The 17,487-nt window shown below is 38.7% G+C and overlaps 2 protein-coding genes across 2 annotated transcripts in view; both read left to right on the forward strand.

The window, feature by feature from the left end:
* The first annotated feature begins 956 nt into the window (after positions 1-956).
* Positions 957-13,689, forward strand: LOC115040751 (neuronal acetylcholine receptor subunit alpha-7-like). Its single transcript, XM_029497760.1, has 10 exons — positions 957-1,039; positions 3,947-4,086; positions 4,384-4,428; positions 7,108-7,217; positions 8,064-8,143; positions 10,014-10,181; positions 10,264-10,458; positions 11,435-11,521; positions 11,897-12,006; positions 12,551-13,689. Exons 1-10 carry the CDS (start codon positions 985-987, stop codon positions 13,082-13,084), a joined length of 1,524 nt encoding a protein of 507 aa, XP_029353620.1. The 5' UTR covers positions 957-984; the 3' UTR covers positions 13,085-13,689.
* A 1,570-nt stretch (positions 13,690-15,259) lies between these two features.
* The window catches only part of trip4 (thyroid hormone receptor interactor 4), a 70,577-nt gene continuing 68,349 nt past the window's right edge, over positions 15,260-17,487 (forward strand). Inside the window, exons 1-6 of the mRNA XM_029498937.1 lie at positions 15,260-15,424; positions 16,136-16,317; positions 16,541-16,671; positions 16,815-17,033; positions 17,134-17,212; positions 17,323-17,428. Of these exons, the coding sequence (XP_029354797.1) occupies positions 15,345-15,424; positions 16,136-16,317; positions 16,541-16,671; positions 16,815-17,033; positions 17,134-17,212; positions 17,323-17,428 (797 nt within the window). The 5' untranslated portion in view covers positions 15,260-15,344. The remainder of the gene's footprint in view (positions 15,425-16,135; positions 16,318-16,540; positions 16,672-16,814; positions 17,034-17,133; positions 17,213-17,322; positions 17,429-17,487) is intronic.

Genomic DNA, 17,487 nt, shown 5'->3' on the forward strand with positions numbered 1-17,487 from the left:
AAAAGCACTCTAGAGCGTAATGTCCTACATCGACTAATAGACACGCTGCCTAGCAACCACAGTGATATCAAAAGCATTGGCTTTTCTTGAACTGAACCAAGCTGTCCAGTTTAGATGAAGACTGCTTTCACTGTTTGACCCAACTTTAAGTTGATTTTTGGGTTAAATGTTAATAATAATTTTCAGGTTTATTACTATAAATTTTATCTCTGTTTTGAGGTGAGATAGCTGTTTACTTCTCCTTCCCCCTGCTTCTTCCTCTGGCAAGTTTCCATGTTATCGCCACATTGATCTGTTTCTACCTGTCTGCCCCTCGATTTTTAAACAATCACTCATCCAACTGACAGCTTTGTCTCATATTTCATTAGATCACAGTTTCCTGTGAAGCCAATGAAAAAAGGCCCTAGGGTTACACGCAAATATTTCAACGCTGTTGAAAGTAAATTTGATATTAAAATTAAAACCATATTTCAAATGCACATTTGTGATGTGATTGTCTTACTTTGTGCAGTTTTTGTTAAAGAAAAATTAAAAAAAAATCGCTAGTTGTAATTTTTCTCACGAACCAGCAGATGTCAGGCTGTTGTAGCTGAAGACAATTGCAGAAGCGAGCTGTTGCGACTGTTTTTCTAAGTACTCTCCTTTCCTAAATCGGTAAAAGGGGAGAAAACAGCTGGACCCTTTGTGTGTTTAAAAGACTCGATGAATGCTTACTGTAGCAATAAGAAGGAGAATATAGGTTTAATTCACTGACTGAAGAAACGACAAAGGAATTCTTAGAAATCATATTTTCCTACTGTAATTTGTATTATTTATTTGTATATTTATTTTTGCATCCATAGATTTGTAGTCAGTCAGTTACATAGTTTGAATCTGGCCAACAGCAGAGGAGGAGGAGTTATGTCATACCTTTTTAAAAAAATCCGTACTTCCGTTATCCCCTCACTCCAGAAGCCTCAGTTCTGCCTTCAGGCTCGGCCCAACATGGACTTCATGCGGACTTTGCTTTTGTTTGGAGTCGTTGCGTGCACGGTGGAAGGTAGGCTGTGGTGGTGTGCGAATGAAACTGAATGAATTTCCATTACCTTTGATTGGTTTTGTGATTGTTTTTTTTTTTTTTTTTTGTGGATTATTAATGAATTAAAACCCAGGACAGAATTCTGGGAAAGCTCATTTGTAGACTCCCAAACTGGAACTAACTTGGAGTGCCTTAACTGCTATAATACTACTCTCACTTACAGGTTGCCTAAATATGAACTAATAGGAAAAGTATTAAGAGCTCTACTTTCATAAAATTAGATTTCAGGATATGTTTTAATGGAAAAAAAATTATATGTGACAGTCTGCAGAATAGCAGAGTGCAAGACATCCCATTTCATGTGAACATGAAGCCCCCTTCGTTTCCTAATGTTGTTGTATTGTGTATTTTGACTAGCAAATATCTCTTAATTGCTTGATTGCATGCTTGTAACTGCTGCACAGTCGGGATTTAAATAGTTGGCTGGTCCCATTAGGTTCAGAGTTAGAGTCATAATTCTTTGTAATTGCAGATAAAGAAGTAGATGTGACAGAGAGAGATTCATACTAACAGACAAAGAGGCAGTTTAGTTTCCTTTGAAAGCCCTTCAATAAATTGAGTAACTTAACAAAAGGGCCTTTTTTTGCTGGAAACCGAATAACACTGTCCTCCTTGTGCCTGTCAAACTATGTTGCAACAGATATTCCTATTGCTGGAAATGAACAGATTCCCAGCTGCTTCTTGTGTGTGCTCCAGATGCATGCAAACTATTTAAATAAATAAATAAATAGAAATCCCAGGTCAGATATTTAAATAATAATTAGTTGATGAAACTTTCAAGAAATGCTGTGTCTCATCAGTTTTGTTCAGATTCCACTCTGAATCTTTGATATTTTGATGGAGGCAGCTGGCATAATGGTTCTCACTGACTCAGACTCTTTAGTGTGCACTTTACAGGCAGTTGTTGATTTTAGATGTCCCAAGAGTTAAGTGCAAAAGGACAGATGGACAGCTTTAAATCTGCTTAATATGCAACGGCAGATTGTCCATTAATGTTGTACCAGTAGTGCAGTCTGAGTTTGTTTACCAGGATGATAGTGTAGTGTGTTCCTGTGTATATGCACCAGAAAGGACTAAAAGTTTAATGCTTATATAAAACGAAGGTTTTATATAATATCCCGTATTTCAATGTTCTCCTTGTGCCAGTCTCACTATGTTGCAACCTATGCTTCCTGCGCTACCATTGGTGGACTCAGAGGTGACTTAATATTAAAGCTTTCCCTGAGAGCAGACTTGTCCAAGTCCATCTGTCTTTGTCTGTAATAATTGAATTTGATTTAGTGGTACAGAGGCTTTATTCCACCATTCAGCAACATATCAGCAATGCTCCTCAAGAGATATGCACTGAGATGTACTGCAGAAACATCTCAGGAAAGTGACTCGCATTATTGTCACCCTTAGAGTGAAATTTGATTATGGTGGGGTTAAGGTGAGGGAGGGCGCCAACATGGGATTAAGCCATGGACAAAGATATGCTTTCAGATAATCTCTCTGTCTTTTTGTTTTTTTATGAAAGAAGCAGATGTGACAGAGAGGGCAGGGAAATGGGCTGATGTGTATAAACAATGACCTTACAGCCAAATGATTGTGATTATATCCTTCTCATCACTGGTTTAGTTGGACCGCTACCATTAGTGAAGTGTAAAGATGCTGCCAAAAACACTCCTCAGCGTGAGTAGAGACGAGAGTGTATTAAGATGAAGGGCAGGTCAGATTTGAGATTAATCTAGTCCAGGTATTGTATTTAGGTGCCAACCTTTAAATGTGATGCTAAATTATGGTGGTCCAGACTTTCCAGTTTGCAGGAATACATCCAAGTGTCCCACGAGGAGCCTCCTGACGTAGTGAAATCTGCAGGATGAACAACAAAGATAAAAAAGGAAAAAGCAAGATTAATAATTGGAAGGGTCATAATGGACATACAGTACATGTGGGAGATTTTACCTGTGCACATCATCAAATATATGTGAAAGGTGTTGCTCATGGTCATGAGCTCGCATCAGATTGTCACATAGCTCTTCCTCTCAGTTGCTCTCAGCTAACAGGATAGCCAAACATCTTTTAGCTTAGTGTCTTGGTTTCATATTGTGCAACCTCTCATTGGTCTCATCCAAGATGCTTTGATTTCCCAGTGGGTTGTCATTTTCAACCAAACAGCAGACGAAGAATCAGCAGCTGTCTGGCTAATGCGATGGAGCATTTATGCAGCAGCCTAAGAACAAACAGCAACCAAAACTAGATAGTGAAAATTGGACTTGCAATCATCAAGCGGACTCAAAAACGCGGTCTGAAATTAGCACTTGTTTGTCTTTGTATTGTTTTGGTTGCATGGATAAAATGAATTGTGTGCTAACATGTTCACAATGCTGTGAGAGGTGATGGTAGTCCACTGTTGTGATCATCTTTTTTCAACATGTCAACCCCAAAAAGTGTGTGATGCATTTAATTCCAAACTGCTCTGGCGGAGTAGAACAATGGCTCATTGATAAAGCAATGTATATCAACATTTGGAGTGATTACAGCTAGCATTATAACAACCTCTCTAAAGAGGTTTTTAATTTGTCATGGCATCATACATTTCTTTTTAACATTTTACATGAGTGTCTGCAAAATCATTATTACTTCAGTAGCGTCTTTGTGAATAACTTTCCATAACTGTGGTATTTTTGTGCTAAAGTGCATTTTTCCACAAATAAACTATGTCAGTTCTTGCTTGAAAAGTTATCTCTTTTCTTATAAGACAAATGCTGCAAGATGGCATGTATAAATCAACTAACAGTGGCTGTGTTCATATTAATTTACATTTTTCCTGAAGTGATTATATTATTATGAAGTGTTTACTGGCTAAATTTTTTCTGTGCACTGCAGTTTCTCTTCAAGGGGCAAACGAACAAAGACTGTACAAAGACCTGTTGATGAGCTACAACCCACTGGTGAGGCCGGTGGACAATGACTCTCAAATTCTCACTGTTGAGCTTGGCCTCAGCCTCATGCAGATCCTTGATGTGGTATGTAAAATGATGGTTCTCTACATGTATAGCACCATATATGCTAGAAGCATGATAGAAAGCAATAAGTTGAGTAAGATAATGTCTTGTCTTGGCAATTGCCTGTCATGTTGCAGGTTATGCATTCTTTTCCTATTTTCCTATTACCACTGCCCCTGAAAGGTGAAGCCACAACAGACTTTAGGATTAAGATTAAGAAATAGTGAAATTGTGACCTCATGAAATTTAAACTTAGTAATGTGTTTGTCAAATATGAGCACACAAATAATATCAGTGAACATCATGTTTTTCCAACAGGATGAGAAGAACAAGATTTTAACAACCAACATTTGGCTAAAAATGGTAAGGCCTGTAAATCCCACTACAATAACTGGAGAATGATCTATACTGTATGTGTATGCTGCAAAACATTTTGTAAGAGACAAACCTTTTACTTTTTTATGTCTACCTACTATGTTAGTGATCACAAGTTTCTGTTTTTTTACATTTGAGTTTATATTTCACATAACACAAAGTAAATAGGATTAAAAAAGATGATTAGTGAGACATCTGTGCATGTTCTCATTCATCCAGGTCATAGTCATTGGGCTGACTAGTCAGACTGATGTGTTCCATCCCGGGATCTCCCCGGGATAAGAAGGCGAAACATCTTTGACAAACCTAAGTCCAGTTGCGTTCGATTCAGTTGTTGGCCGGATATGAGACACTTAGTGAGACACTAGTACAGGGAAAGAACACTTTTCTCCTCTTTGTAGTGAGGTGAAGTGTATAAATGGTGTTTTATCACAACCTGTCCCACGTGACTCCAGTTTCCTGCTCCTGCACAATCAGTAAGCTGTCTGAGGCAGCATTGTCTATTTCAAATCACCATGACGTGAATCACAGCAGCAGTCTCATTCTTTTTTCTTTTTGTGTCCGCATTTGTCCTCATAGTTTAACAACACAGGGTGTAAACCTTTTATGAGATTGATGCACCTATCATCTTGCAGGAAAATATTTTATTATGCCAGTGCGTGTGTGTGACCATCAGCAGCCTTCCCTAGAAGCTAGTTTGTGGCTCTTTATTGGGTAGAATGATCTTTGTGTGGCAGGGAGGACAACCATGGGGTTTTTGAAACAGTTATGACGCTGGAGGGTCATGATAATGAAGGGGAGGTCAGAGATACTGATGTTGTGACAGTCTACCTGTTCAGGTTAAAGCCAAGAGTGGTAATCTGGTTTTGGATTTATCCATTTAGTGATATATTGCAGCTGATTTTCCTCCAGTCCTGAGGAATAAATTCGGCAGGAGCCTTGCCTTGCCTTGCCTTTAGGCATACTTTAGTTAATAGGTGGTCAGTGGCACATCCAAAACATTTGTTTGTTCTACAGTTAGATGAGGCAGATTTGGATTTCTGAGAAAGGTCTGAATGTCTCCTAGGTTAGGGTTGTTTGGTGTTGAATATAGGTTTTGGTAGAAGCTGTAAAAGATATGACTGATTTCCTGGGTGATTGTGTAAATTAGCATTTCCATTTGAGTCCTGACTTCCAGTTATAAGAGATTCTTCTTTGTTGTGTTGGAGTTGATTTGCAAGAAATCTACCTGATTTGTTGTTATGTTCAAAATTTTGGTACCTAAGTTGTTAAAGTTTAAACTCTGTAATTTCTCATTTTGTAGTTGGGTCCATAACTGTTCATTCAGTTTTGTTGCATATTGTTCTGTTAGCTCTTTAATCTTAACCTCAATGTTTTTTTCAGCCAGTTGTTCCTGTTTTTTCTTGTAAGGCAGATAAGATATAATAATTAAAGTAATAAAATAATTTTAAAGCCAGAAAAGACCAGGAAAAAAAGTCTTAAAAAAAAAAACAACAACCCACAATTGGCCTCAGTCATGTGAGGGATTAAAGCTATAACACACAGAAGGTTAGAATGGGGGAGAGTTGAAATAAAATGAAACAAAATAAGAACAAAAATGATCCATATGTTCAAAGCACAGCTCCATGTCTCTCTGGCCACAGGCCACAGCCACAGCCACAAACAGCCTGCGTCTCGAAGCGAGCACCTGAGGATATATGGTGTGTTGACACTGCAACGCCCAGAGACATTCAGTTGGGAAAAAGGACCAAATTGAAGTTAGGCACACACATAGAACTCAGAAGAGCGCAAACTTTGCGCAAACTGGAACAAATTTCAGGTCTCCCACAGAGAAGATGGTGTCACATAACACATCAGAGTGAAAATGTTATCAATAATTTGACACTCTGAAGCAGACTCATCAGCATGTTTTTCATCTTGTCTGTCCAATCTGTACCAGGGACTAGCCATTTCCCTCTTAGTCGACTCCCTAATGGAGGAGGGAACGCTCCCCCAGTGACTGACTGCAGATTTATATTTAACAGATATATGCGAGTGATATTGGTCTTCTGAATCTTATCAAAAACTATTGCTCAAAGAGAGACTGGCAAAAAACCCAGTACTGTTGAAAACAGCAAACTGAAATCAGGATTTCAGCAAAAGAAGTGATTCCATCTTCTTTCACTGTGTTTTATTTACTCTGAGGCCACAGCTGCTTTTTGAATCATAGATCTGACCATAAAAACAACTTAATCTGGGCCTCAACAGTGAAGTGTTTGAGTGATCTCCCAGCTGTAACCTTGGGTCAGGACCACATCTGCTGCAGGCCTGGTTTTGTTCTTGTTTTTCAAAGATAAGACGTAAGGGTCAAAAGTCAAATTTCTAATTTCACTCACAAATTGTGCAGTTTAACTTTTTAGTCCTAACTATTTTCAGCATACTAATGTTTAGAGTGACATTTTGTCCCATTTCAAATCCCTTGCCTTCTTGGTTTTGCAAATCGTAGCCTTGTTAAAAGAACCAAACAGATGTCTCACCTAATTTTTAAGAAGAGTCACACCTCAGGGGTTAAAGTTCATCGTGGCTAAGATTAATTTCTTCTGAATTCCAGAGAGAAAATCTTTCACAATGAAAGACACAGAATTTGTGTGAAATATAAAAAGTATTTTCTGTCACTGTGTGTCACAGAACTGGAATGATTCTTACCTCCAGTGGAATCAATCAGAGTATCCAGGCGTGTCCAATATGAGATTCCCTTACAAACTCATCTGGAAGCCAGACATCATGCTCTATAACAGGTAGGTGCAGTAAGAACAGGTCTGCGGGGTGTTGCATTGTAATTGGAAATACATGGTATCATGCTGAATGCAAATATCCTCTTAGGACTGTAATATTTGTTTCTTTTTTTGACAGATAGCGATATTGTACAAGGATTTGGATATTGGCAATTGGCAGTTTAAATATATGCTGTCTGTTTAAAGGGGGACTATGGAGCAATGAATAATTTAGACCAATGAAGAGGCTTGTATCAGAAAGAAGGGACAAATAGTATTTTATTATATGTTCCTTGTGGAAAATGCTAAACAGATCCACATTAATCCATTTTTAAAATTGAAAATCTGAACAATTCACATTAGAGGCCCTCTGCCCCCCATCAGCTAAGGAAAAAGCAGAGTGCTTCTTTTGTCGTTGTCCCACTGAGTAAAGCCTTGATCTGAGGCACTTTGAATTACTGCCTGAAAACTTGTCTTTTTCAAGCAACTCTTTCAACTCAAGCTCAACCCTAACTAATCCTCTGGGGAGTTCATTTGGAGGGAGTGAAATATGGGGAGCAGAGGAGAATAAGGGGAACCACTAAATAACCATCTCCAGGGAGATGTTGCGTCACTTTTGACTCGTCGTTGCTGTGTACCTGCTGCAATGACAGAAATATTTGTTTTCCTCCACCACATCTGTTCCCCTGTTGGCTGTTTCTGGCTCATTTAAATTAATGCCACTTCAAGATAATTAATAGTGGGGTTTTTTTTTTGTTTTTTTTTTTTTACAAAGGTCCTACCAGCATATGAATAAATTATGGTGTTTTGCACTGAAACTGTATTTGGGTTACGGATGGAAATACTGATGTTGTTCCATGTTATCCACAGCGCAGATGAAAGATTTGATGTAGCTTCCCCCACCAACATCATTACTGATCCCACAGGCTTATGTTTTTACGTTCCTCCAGGTAAGAGTCACAGTTGGCAACAACAACTAACCGTTACACCTGAGATAAAGGAGTCAGTCTCACTGTGCCACGTCATTTGCAATGAGATTTCATGAACCAAAAGACATTGCTTTGCACTCAGAATGACAGCCTTGTCATATCTGGATGTTTGGATGATTCATTCTGTAAAATATATTCTCTGTAAAAAAAAAAAAAAATTTACATCAGTGCGCACAATAATTCATAGCTGAAACACTGTAGACAATCAAACTGGAAGTCAAAAGGCTGTCAAGGCAAACAAGGCTAAATTGACATGTGATGACACAAAGCTTTACATCAAACAATTGTGTTGCAGTGAGAATATGAAAATTTGCCGCTGTGACTCCATAACACCTCAATGTCTTGCACTCAGGTACAAGAAATACAATTTTTAAACAACAAATTAGGTTGTGTTTTAACCCCTTTCAACCTCACGTTATATAGCCTGCTTTGTTTCCCCCCTGTGTAATATGAGGTGTATTCTCCCTCCCCTCTATGCCTCAGTGTGAGTGGTCCAACCTTTGTCCTCATACGTGTCTCTGATGGTTTTGATTTAGCAATTTTGCATGTTATTAGATCAGAGAATTTGGCCCCCTAAATCTGAAACCAGCGCTTCATTTGTGTGCGGAACCGTGAGACTGTCTTACAGGGCAATGAACTTTTCACCTGTGGCAAGTCTGCTCTGTGAGTCCAGACTAAGCTCGATAGTTTGAGTGATTTGTAATGTAAATGTAAAATTTAAATATGCATATAGCAGAAAGTTCTACCAGGGAATCATCATTAATTTCTTTAAATACCAATGATGTGTATTACAGGTCAGTGAAATAACTTCGACTTAAGACTAAAATAAGAATGTGTGTGTGTGTGTTTGTTTTTTGTTTTTTTTTTTTTGTTTTAAATTGAATTCTTGAGAAGTACAACAAAAAAGTGTGACTTTAGAGAATGTCAAATTGTTCACACACACACACACACACAGAGTGTGGTTCTATGTCACTAGTGGTGCAAAAAGCCTCAAACATCTGGATCCACTCTATCAGTGCCAGATGCTTGACCAATGCAGTTATTTCCTGAGCAAACCTCTGGTGACCCACTACTGCCAGAATGTGAGGATGCAGATGATTGTCTGTCATGCATGGAACAGAATATTGAAACAGGGTATTTCTTTCACAGCTGGTGATTATTGGTCTTCCTGGAAGGCCCTATTTTTGGTTGTTTTTTCCCCTCACTTTTCAAATGTGTTGGCCTGCTTCACCTCGGGTTCTTTATCAATATTGATGTGATTAGTTTTATTCAGAATTTCTTCAGGGTCAACTGCTTCTGCCTGTCACGCGCAAATTGCCTCACAAATTTGACCAAATGTAGCCTCATTAAAGGCAATTTTGATGCAAAATAGTCATTTGGCTCTTCAGCACAGCTTTGGTGAATAAATACAGCTGTTGACAGATATGCCCTATCCTCAGATTCCTTTTTTCCCCTGATGTTCATTGTACTCAGGAGGAATCGTTGTTTCTGCTCTGCCTCACCAGAGGAAGGTGGAGAAATTTTACGTTTACTGCCAGTAACTCGTGTCTCTCTTAAATATGGATTGACATTATTTTTCCTGCCTCTGCTGAAAGATTTTTTGCCACTTCAATGGGTTTTTCTTTCCTGTCATTTGGGTGGATTGTACTTGGTCTCCATATCTGTCATTGTAAGACCTCTCCAGCTGTTGGACATTGACATTATCTTATATCTTATCTTATGACATTATCTTTTCTCTATTTTTGAAAATGCATCTTCTGTTCAGTAGGCAGGTGAGGTACTGTACCGTTCATATCCAGGTCTGATCTTTTCATGTTTCCAACCATGACAGGGATCTTCAAGAGCACTTGTGAGATTAATATGCGCTGGTTCCCTTTTGATGTCCAAAGATGTGAACTGAAGTTTGGCTCCTGGACATACGGGGGTTGGTCTTTGGACTTGAAGCTGTTGGATGCAGATACCAGTGACTACATCCCTAACGGAGAGTGGGATCTTGTTGGTGAGAGGATCTGGTGGACTGTGCAGTGCAAAGATTTGATGTACAAAAATTAATTGATAATTTCTCTGTAAATTTCGCTCAGAGGTTCAAGGGAAGAAAAATGAGCGTGTCTACGCCTGCTGTCCAGAACCATACCCTGACATCACCTTCACCCTGGTGATGCGCAGACGGACCCTTTTCTATGGCCTTAATCTGCTCATCCCATGTGTCGTGATGTCCACACTGGCTCTGTTCGTCTTCCTCCTGCCTGCTGAATCTAAGGAGAAGATCTCACTGGGTTGGGACAAAAGAACTGTATTCACAAACACACACAGACACAGATACACAGACGCACACACACACACACACACACACACACAGACACAGATACACAGACGCGCACACGCACGCACACACACACACACACACACACACACACACACACACACACACACACACACACACACACATACACACACACACATACACAGACGCGCACACGCACGCACACACACACACACACACACACACACAGTTGCTGCTCTGGTCCAGCTTCATTGCACAAATAAATTAGTGCACTGACTATTGTTGAAAGATGCATTTTTTTTCAGTAACATAAACTCAGATTAAGTGCAACATATTTTTGTTTTTATTGTTCAACATGGTTGAAATAATGAGCACAGTAATGAGCAAAAATGTGAAGAGTAATGCAAGCTTTAAAGAAACAAAATACTGAATATATGAAAAACCAATAATGCATCAACACCTAAATTACATTTTACTGAGTCTGATTTAGGTTTTTATGTCTGAATCCATATTTCATATCATTGCTGGAAAAGGCTACTGGGATCATGTGATCATCATCTGGGATCACCACAGCAGAGGCTTCAAACATATAACAGCATGTCTGCGACTCTTAATCCTGCTAAGAAGTTCAGTCTCAAGACAGCAACAGCTACTGGCTTTATGCTGGCAGCTCATTAGTTAAAGCTACTTGGTCTTTTCACAAGTATTTTAAAGTTTCCCGTTTCTCCTCTTTTGCATCCTCAGTTAGTGTAGTGAATCATGATTATATATAACAAAATAGAAAATATGTAACTGAGTGACGTACACCTGGAAAAACTAAAACGAATGAAAACTATTAGTCTACATAATGCTAAAACTCTTCGGCATGCAATTTTGCAGGTACTGTTCTCTTTCATACTGTGTGATGTTGAGACTTTCAATTGCACTTCTGCTGGGAAAAGCTAACTGAGACTTGGTTTCCTTTCCAGGGATTACAGTCCTGCTCTCCCTGGCTGTCTTAATGCTGGTAGTTGCAGATATTATGCCTGCCACATCGGGCTCTGTGCCTTTAATGGGTAAGCCAGGCCAAAGTTAAAAGCAGTCGCTATGGGTGCCAGCTACAATTGGTGGGAAGACCCGGGTGACAAATTGCATAGTCAGTTTTCATCAGGGCTTCTGAGATAAAGTAATTATCCGTGTAGAGCTGTGAGCCCCTGTATTTGAAAGAGTGAAGTAAAAAAAGTAACTTTTTGCTTTTTTCTGACACATATAAAGTGATGTGTTGAAGGCAAGAAAAGTCATATTTCTCTCTTTGACTGCCAGTCTGTCACTTTCCCTGCACTAAAACATTTTTATTTTCTCTTTTATGACCTTCTAGTGACATCTGTTTTACAGCATTACAACATTTTGTGTCATTATCTCACTGTTACCTGTTTTTCTTCTTCACCCAGCTCAGTTCTTGGCCACCACAATTTTAATTGTTGCTCTCTCAGTAATTGCTACTGTGGTGGTCTTACGATATCACCACCATGACCCTGATGGAAGCAAGATGCCAAAGTGGGTGAGTATTCTGTCATGTTATACCATCATTGCTTATTTTCTGTGATCTAATTATCACCCACTTCATTCATTTACCTCTCAGCCACACACCAGAGCTGTAATTACAGTATGATAAATGAACGTCCTCATGAGATATCACAGACAAACATATGCTGAGAAAATCAGCCTGTGTGTTTCCAGAAATGTTAATGAGCTCTCCTGATAAAGTAACATGATGTCAAAGTCAAAGAATTTAACAACCTGCAGTTTGATTCATATGCCCTTTGCAGTGAAATTATACTGTCCTTTCACTGTTGAGCAAACACAGGAAGGTTGTGTAATACAGGATACAATCAACCAATCAGAAACTGATTCAATCTTGTGCTGTGATTGGTTCATTTGGGAAAAGTGAGCACCTCTGAAATGTTGAGCCACTTCTGAAACAAACGCTAACAAAAACTATCTGTATTTTCTCTCTCGTTTTTAAAATGCATTGTTATAAGGTAACAAGAGGCATTTATTTACTTACACTATTCCTCCTCGTTCACTATTGTTTGATGCCCCAGACTCGTATCATCCTGTTGAATTGGTGCGCCTGGTTCCTGCGTATGAAACCCCCCAGTGAGGAGCGAGTGCGCTCAGCCTGTCACGCTAAGGGAACAAGGGGCAGCACAGACATCAGTGCTGGCACCTCAGGCCCCACACCCACCAACAGCAACATGCTCTACGTTGGCATTCGCAGCCTGGATAACATTTACCACTCCACAGCTGCCACCTCACCTGACTCTGGGGTTGTGAGTGGACGACTGGTTGGATTGGCAGGTGAGGATGAGATGCTCCACCCGGCAGGTCAGAGCTCCTCAGTGAAGACAACGGAGAAAGAGCTGCTCAGCATCTTGGATGAAGTGCGCAACATCAGCAAATTCCTCCGTGTTAAAGATGAGAACGAGTCACTCTGTAATGAGTGGAAATTTGCTGCATCTGTTATTGACAGGCTTTGTCTCGTGGCTTTCTCTCTTATGACTATCTTCTGCACCACTGGGATCCTCATGTCAGCACCAAACTTTGTTGAGGCCATTTCCAAAGATTTGCTCAGTTGAGGGATTTATCAGGAAATGAATGCAGTTGTGAAAACAACATACCAAACACACTTAAGCAAAATCTTTTATCTTGTGTAGTAGCACTTGGGATACGATGAAGTCAACTTTTATGTAAACAGGACTTCTATATCACCAAACATTTGTCCAAACTGAGCAATAATAATATCATGTCGACATCATGGTGGTGGGAATAACCAATTTTTGCCGTTTTATATAGCTAAATGAATATTTTACTAACAATGAATAATTGAATATGATTCAGTTAAGCTTATTTAAAATGATAAGCTCTGATACTATAAGCTTGTTTTATAATGTTTTTGTTTACTTACAAAGTATGCAACTGTGATTTGTCATACCATGTTATTGTTTATTAGACTATCTATTGGAAGATTGTTACTAAAACAGACGCCAAATACCAAACGTAATAGTCACCATATCTTGCATTGAAATAATTGTGTTGCAAGTCGCCTCTCTATGAATTTTTGTTGATTGTAATGGTGAGCATAACTAACATGCCATTTTAACCATGTGTATATTTTGTCTTTGGTGTTGCTTCCTCCTCATTTTTGCTATAGCATTTTGTAGCAATTAAAAAAAATCCCTGGAAGTAAAAATTTTATGTCACTTCATTTCTTACTATTCTGTCTTTGTTTTGGTGCAATAAGTAGCTATCCAGTGAAGTTTCACAAATGATCAAACCTTTTGTTGACACAGCTGGCACAGCATGTAGAAATCGTTGTCTTGCTGTACAGAGCTTTGTTTTGTATGCTAGTACCAGTCAACTGCTGCCTAACCCACATGTTTATATTTGAGATATAAATAATATCCACAACCACTTTTGTGCATTTCAGGACACCATTACATTGAAGCAGACATAATATATCATATATATAATGGACTGATGTGAAAAGTTTCCAAATCAAACAGATCAGTTTTCAATCAAACATAGGCCAAAAAATATTCTAGATAGTAAAAAGAGAACTGCAATACAACTCAAAGAGATTTATGTCAAGAAAAATGAATGTTTATGATTGTTTGTTTGTTTTCGATGGTAGTTTATCAGACTATGGGCCTAAATTAATTTGTGTAAGGAGTTACACAATTTTTTTCTTTAAAACAAGATTACATTTTGAGAAACATTTATATATTCACGTTTGGGTGTCTTAAAACTCCTAAAATATAAGACAATATATGTTAATATAACCTAATTTTGGAAGGATTGTTGGAACTATAAATGAACATTTGAAAGCTCAGGTTAGAATGGGCTCTGTATTTCATTACATTACAACTGCCACTTAGTGAATAAATCTACAAGACAAATCTTGTTGCACAAATACCTGAGTCCAGCGTCAACAGCCGTGCTTTAATTGAAAATGAAATAGTTCCTCTCCCCTGGAGTCCAGAGAGGCACAGAGATGCTATGAGAAGCAAAAGACACAAAATATGCAGTTTAGTTGGACAAGAATCATAAATCACTTGTTTTTGTTGCCAACTGGAGTTTCTCTTAAATTTTTAGTTAAGGAATTCTTATCCACATTCCCCCTCTAGACTGCCTCAGTTGTTAGTTTGAGATTACCTTGAATGCCAGCATGTTCAACATATTTCATTGTACCCACACATTTAAATATGCTTGAAACATGTCTGCATTTGATCACTGTCCTGTTATCTAAACCAGCCTCTTGACTGGCTAGTAGACGCTGGTATTTTGGAAATATTCACTGTGATCTCTTATCTGTTTGCTTACACCACTTCTCCATACCAATAATATTACTAATAACAACAACAACAACAACAACAACAATAATAATAATAATAATAATAATAATAATGTTATTGTTATTATTGTTATTCGGCAGGCAAAATAAATAATCAACCCATACCTTGGTATATTTCACAGTTTGTTGATTTTTAAAGAATAAACAAAATGATGCCCAAGTTTTTGCATGCAATTTTAAAATAAATGTGTATTGGGATAAACCAGCTGCCTAAAACAGCCCAGTTGTACAGAGTTTATAGGAAAATAAGATGACCATTTTTACAACCACTCAGTCTGTTTTTCCTCACTTTATTGCACACGTAAGTAGGAACCTTTCACTCGCGGTCACTTTTTTCGTTTGGTTTTTTTTTTATCCGGATGGGATTTAGCGTTGCCACGTCGTTGTGCCACACTGTTATCCCGCCGACTGGAAACTAATCGGTGCGGTAGTGTCAGGAAAAGTTTTTGTGTTTTGGGGACGTGGGGCTGTTTTGAGGGGTCAAAATGTCGGACGCTTTGCTGCAGTGGTGTGTGGACCAGCTACACCACCAGTTTGGACTGGAGGCCTGCGAAGACATCGTCCAGTGAGTTCATGTGCACCACGACCAGCTAACCCGAGGGGAGCTAACATCGCAGTGATGTGACGAGTTTAAAACGAACTTAAAGGAAACGTTTTTACCAAAACGACATTAAATCAGCGTGGTTGGACTTTTGTTTTCTCTGTGTGGTTGTGTGTTAAATGTACTGATTTCCTGAGGTTAAATACGTTTGTGGTTAAAGCTGTGACAGCAGCAGGTTTAGCAGTCTGACAGGTGTTTTATAGATTTATCCCGAAACACATCAAACTCTGTGATATCGCAACTCTATGAGTAACACTTAATGGGTGGTGAAATACATATCTTTACTAAGATAGACGGATTGATACCAGGTTGCAAAAAGAAAGTAGTATATAAACATAGCTTTTAAAATATTGCCTTAGTGTGTACAGTCCGGCCAGAAGCTTTCAGGCCCCTTTACTGTTTTCACATTTAGTCATATTTCAGCTATATGCTAAAATTATTTGAATGTTAATTATATTCTGGATCCGCACTTTATATTCCTTACCATGACAAAGCAAAAATGGAAATTCATATATGTTTGTAAAATTATTAAAAAGGAAAAGTGATGCATCACATTGACATAGATCCTTCATGTTGACACTTGAAATGTAGCTGTTGTAGTTACCGTTTCTCATATTTTTCTTTCGACATCCACGTCATTGAATTAAGTGCTTATTTTGTGACTCTTCTGTCTAGGTACATTCTGTCCATTGAAACAGCTGAGGAGATAGAAGAGTACATGGGAGACCTCCTGCAGGGCACTGATGGGATAAAAAGGCAGTTTATAGATGAACTCATCAGCAGATGGACGATGATTCAGAGACAGACCTCAGATACTACAAGTCTTTTCCTTCTCAAAGAATCAATGTCATCAGCAGGTATAGCGCCAGTCCCTGATATTCACCAATTAATGTGTCTTGATTTATGGTGTTCCCAGCCATTTAAAAACCTAAGATGAAACCCCAAGGCAAGGTCCTCACACATTTTTCAGCAATGTAAAGAATTATAAATTTAGTAAAAATGTAAATGTGACTAAGATACCTTAATTAATCAGAAATGCATTGTACACATTATTGAAGGAAATTTGCTCAAATTTCCTAGATTCTCACGACCTGGCTAAAGATACCCAGAAAAAGTCAAAACGCAAGGGACGTAACAAACAGGAAGTGATGACTGTGTGTCAAACAGAACCTGAGCCAGAGGCAGTGAAAACCCCCATCGATCTGATGAGGGTAAGCGAATATTGACTTAAAAACTTGCTTTCTTATCATTTACTTTGTGCAAGTAATTGTTATGGTTTGGGTACAGTTGCAGCCCATGACTATTAGGGTTAGTTGAGTCCATTCATTCCTCATTTTCATTTTTTCCTTCTCAGGCCCAGGAACACAGCAGCAATTCCTCACCAAAGAAGAAAAATAAGTTTGTCAGTCTTTATGCTAAAGAGGGCCAGGACAGGCTTGCTGTCTTACTTCCCGGTAGACATGCCTGTGATTGCCTTGCTCAAAAGCACAAACTCATCAACAACTGCATTGCCTGTGGTCGCATTGTGTGTGAGCAGGAAGGCTCAGGACCCTGCCTCTTCTGTGGAAAGCTGGTATGAATGTTTTTTCTGTCTTTAAATTATTTTAAATTTACTTCTATACGCTTTTGAAATACTAGGTGGGCTTTTGATCTTTTTTCCTTTTCTGATGCAGGTCTGCACAAAGGAGGAGCAAGAGATCCTGCAAAGAGACTCCAACAAAAGCCAGAAACTAAGAAAGAAGCTTATGGGAGGTGAGTCAGAACTATCCTTAGTTATTAAACACTTAAATTAAATATCTACATGGTTTGATGCTGAAAATAAATAAATAAATAAATAAATGTTATATCTATTATGGTGACAGACTGTGTGCAAAGAGATTACCTCCCACACCAGGAGGCCAAGATGAAGGCTGGCTTGGAGAAGGCTGTGCAGCACAAAGACAAACTGCTGGAATATGACAAGAACAGGTATCATAAAACACACGGTCAAGAAAATAGCCTCTACAGAATGGATAGGTTTGCTGCTT

The sequence above is a fragment of the Echeneis naucrates genome, chromosome 3 (assembly GCF_900963305.1).
Source record: "Echeneis naucrates chromosome 3, fEcheNa1.1, whole genome shotgun sequence".
In the NCBI taxonomy this organism is placed as follows: domain Eukaryota; kingdom Metazoa; phylum Chordata; class Actinopteri; order Carangiformes; family Echeneidae; genus Echeneis; species Echeneis naucrates.

Bases quoted from the DNA above. Each gene is read 5' to 3' on its own strand.
- LOC115040751 (XM_029497760.1), top strand. From the start codon at position 985: ATGGACTTCATGCGGACTTTGCTTTTGTTTGGAGTCGTTGCGTGCACG. The intron at 10,182-10,263 runs GTGAGAGGATCT...AATTTCGCTCAG, and splicing joins CGGAGAGTGGGATCTTGTTG to AGGTTCAAGGGAAGAAAAAT. The intron at 11,522-11,896 runs GTAAGCCAGGCC...TTCTTCACCCAG, and splicing joins GGGCTCTGTGCCTTTAATGG to CTCAGTTCTTGGCCACCACA.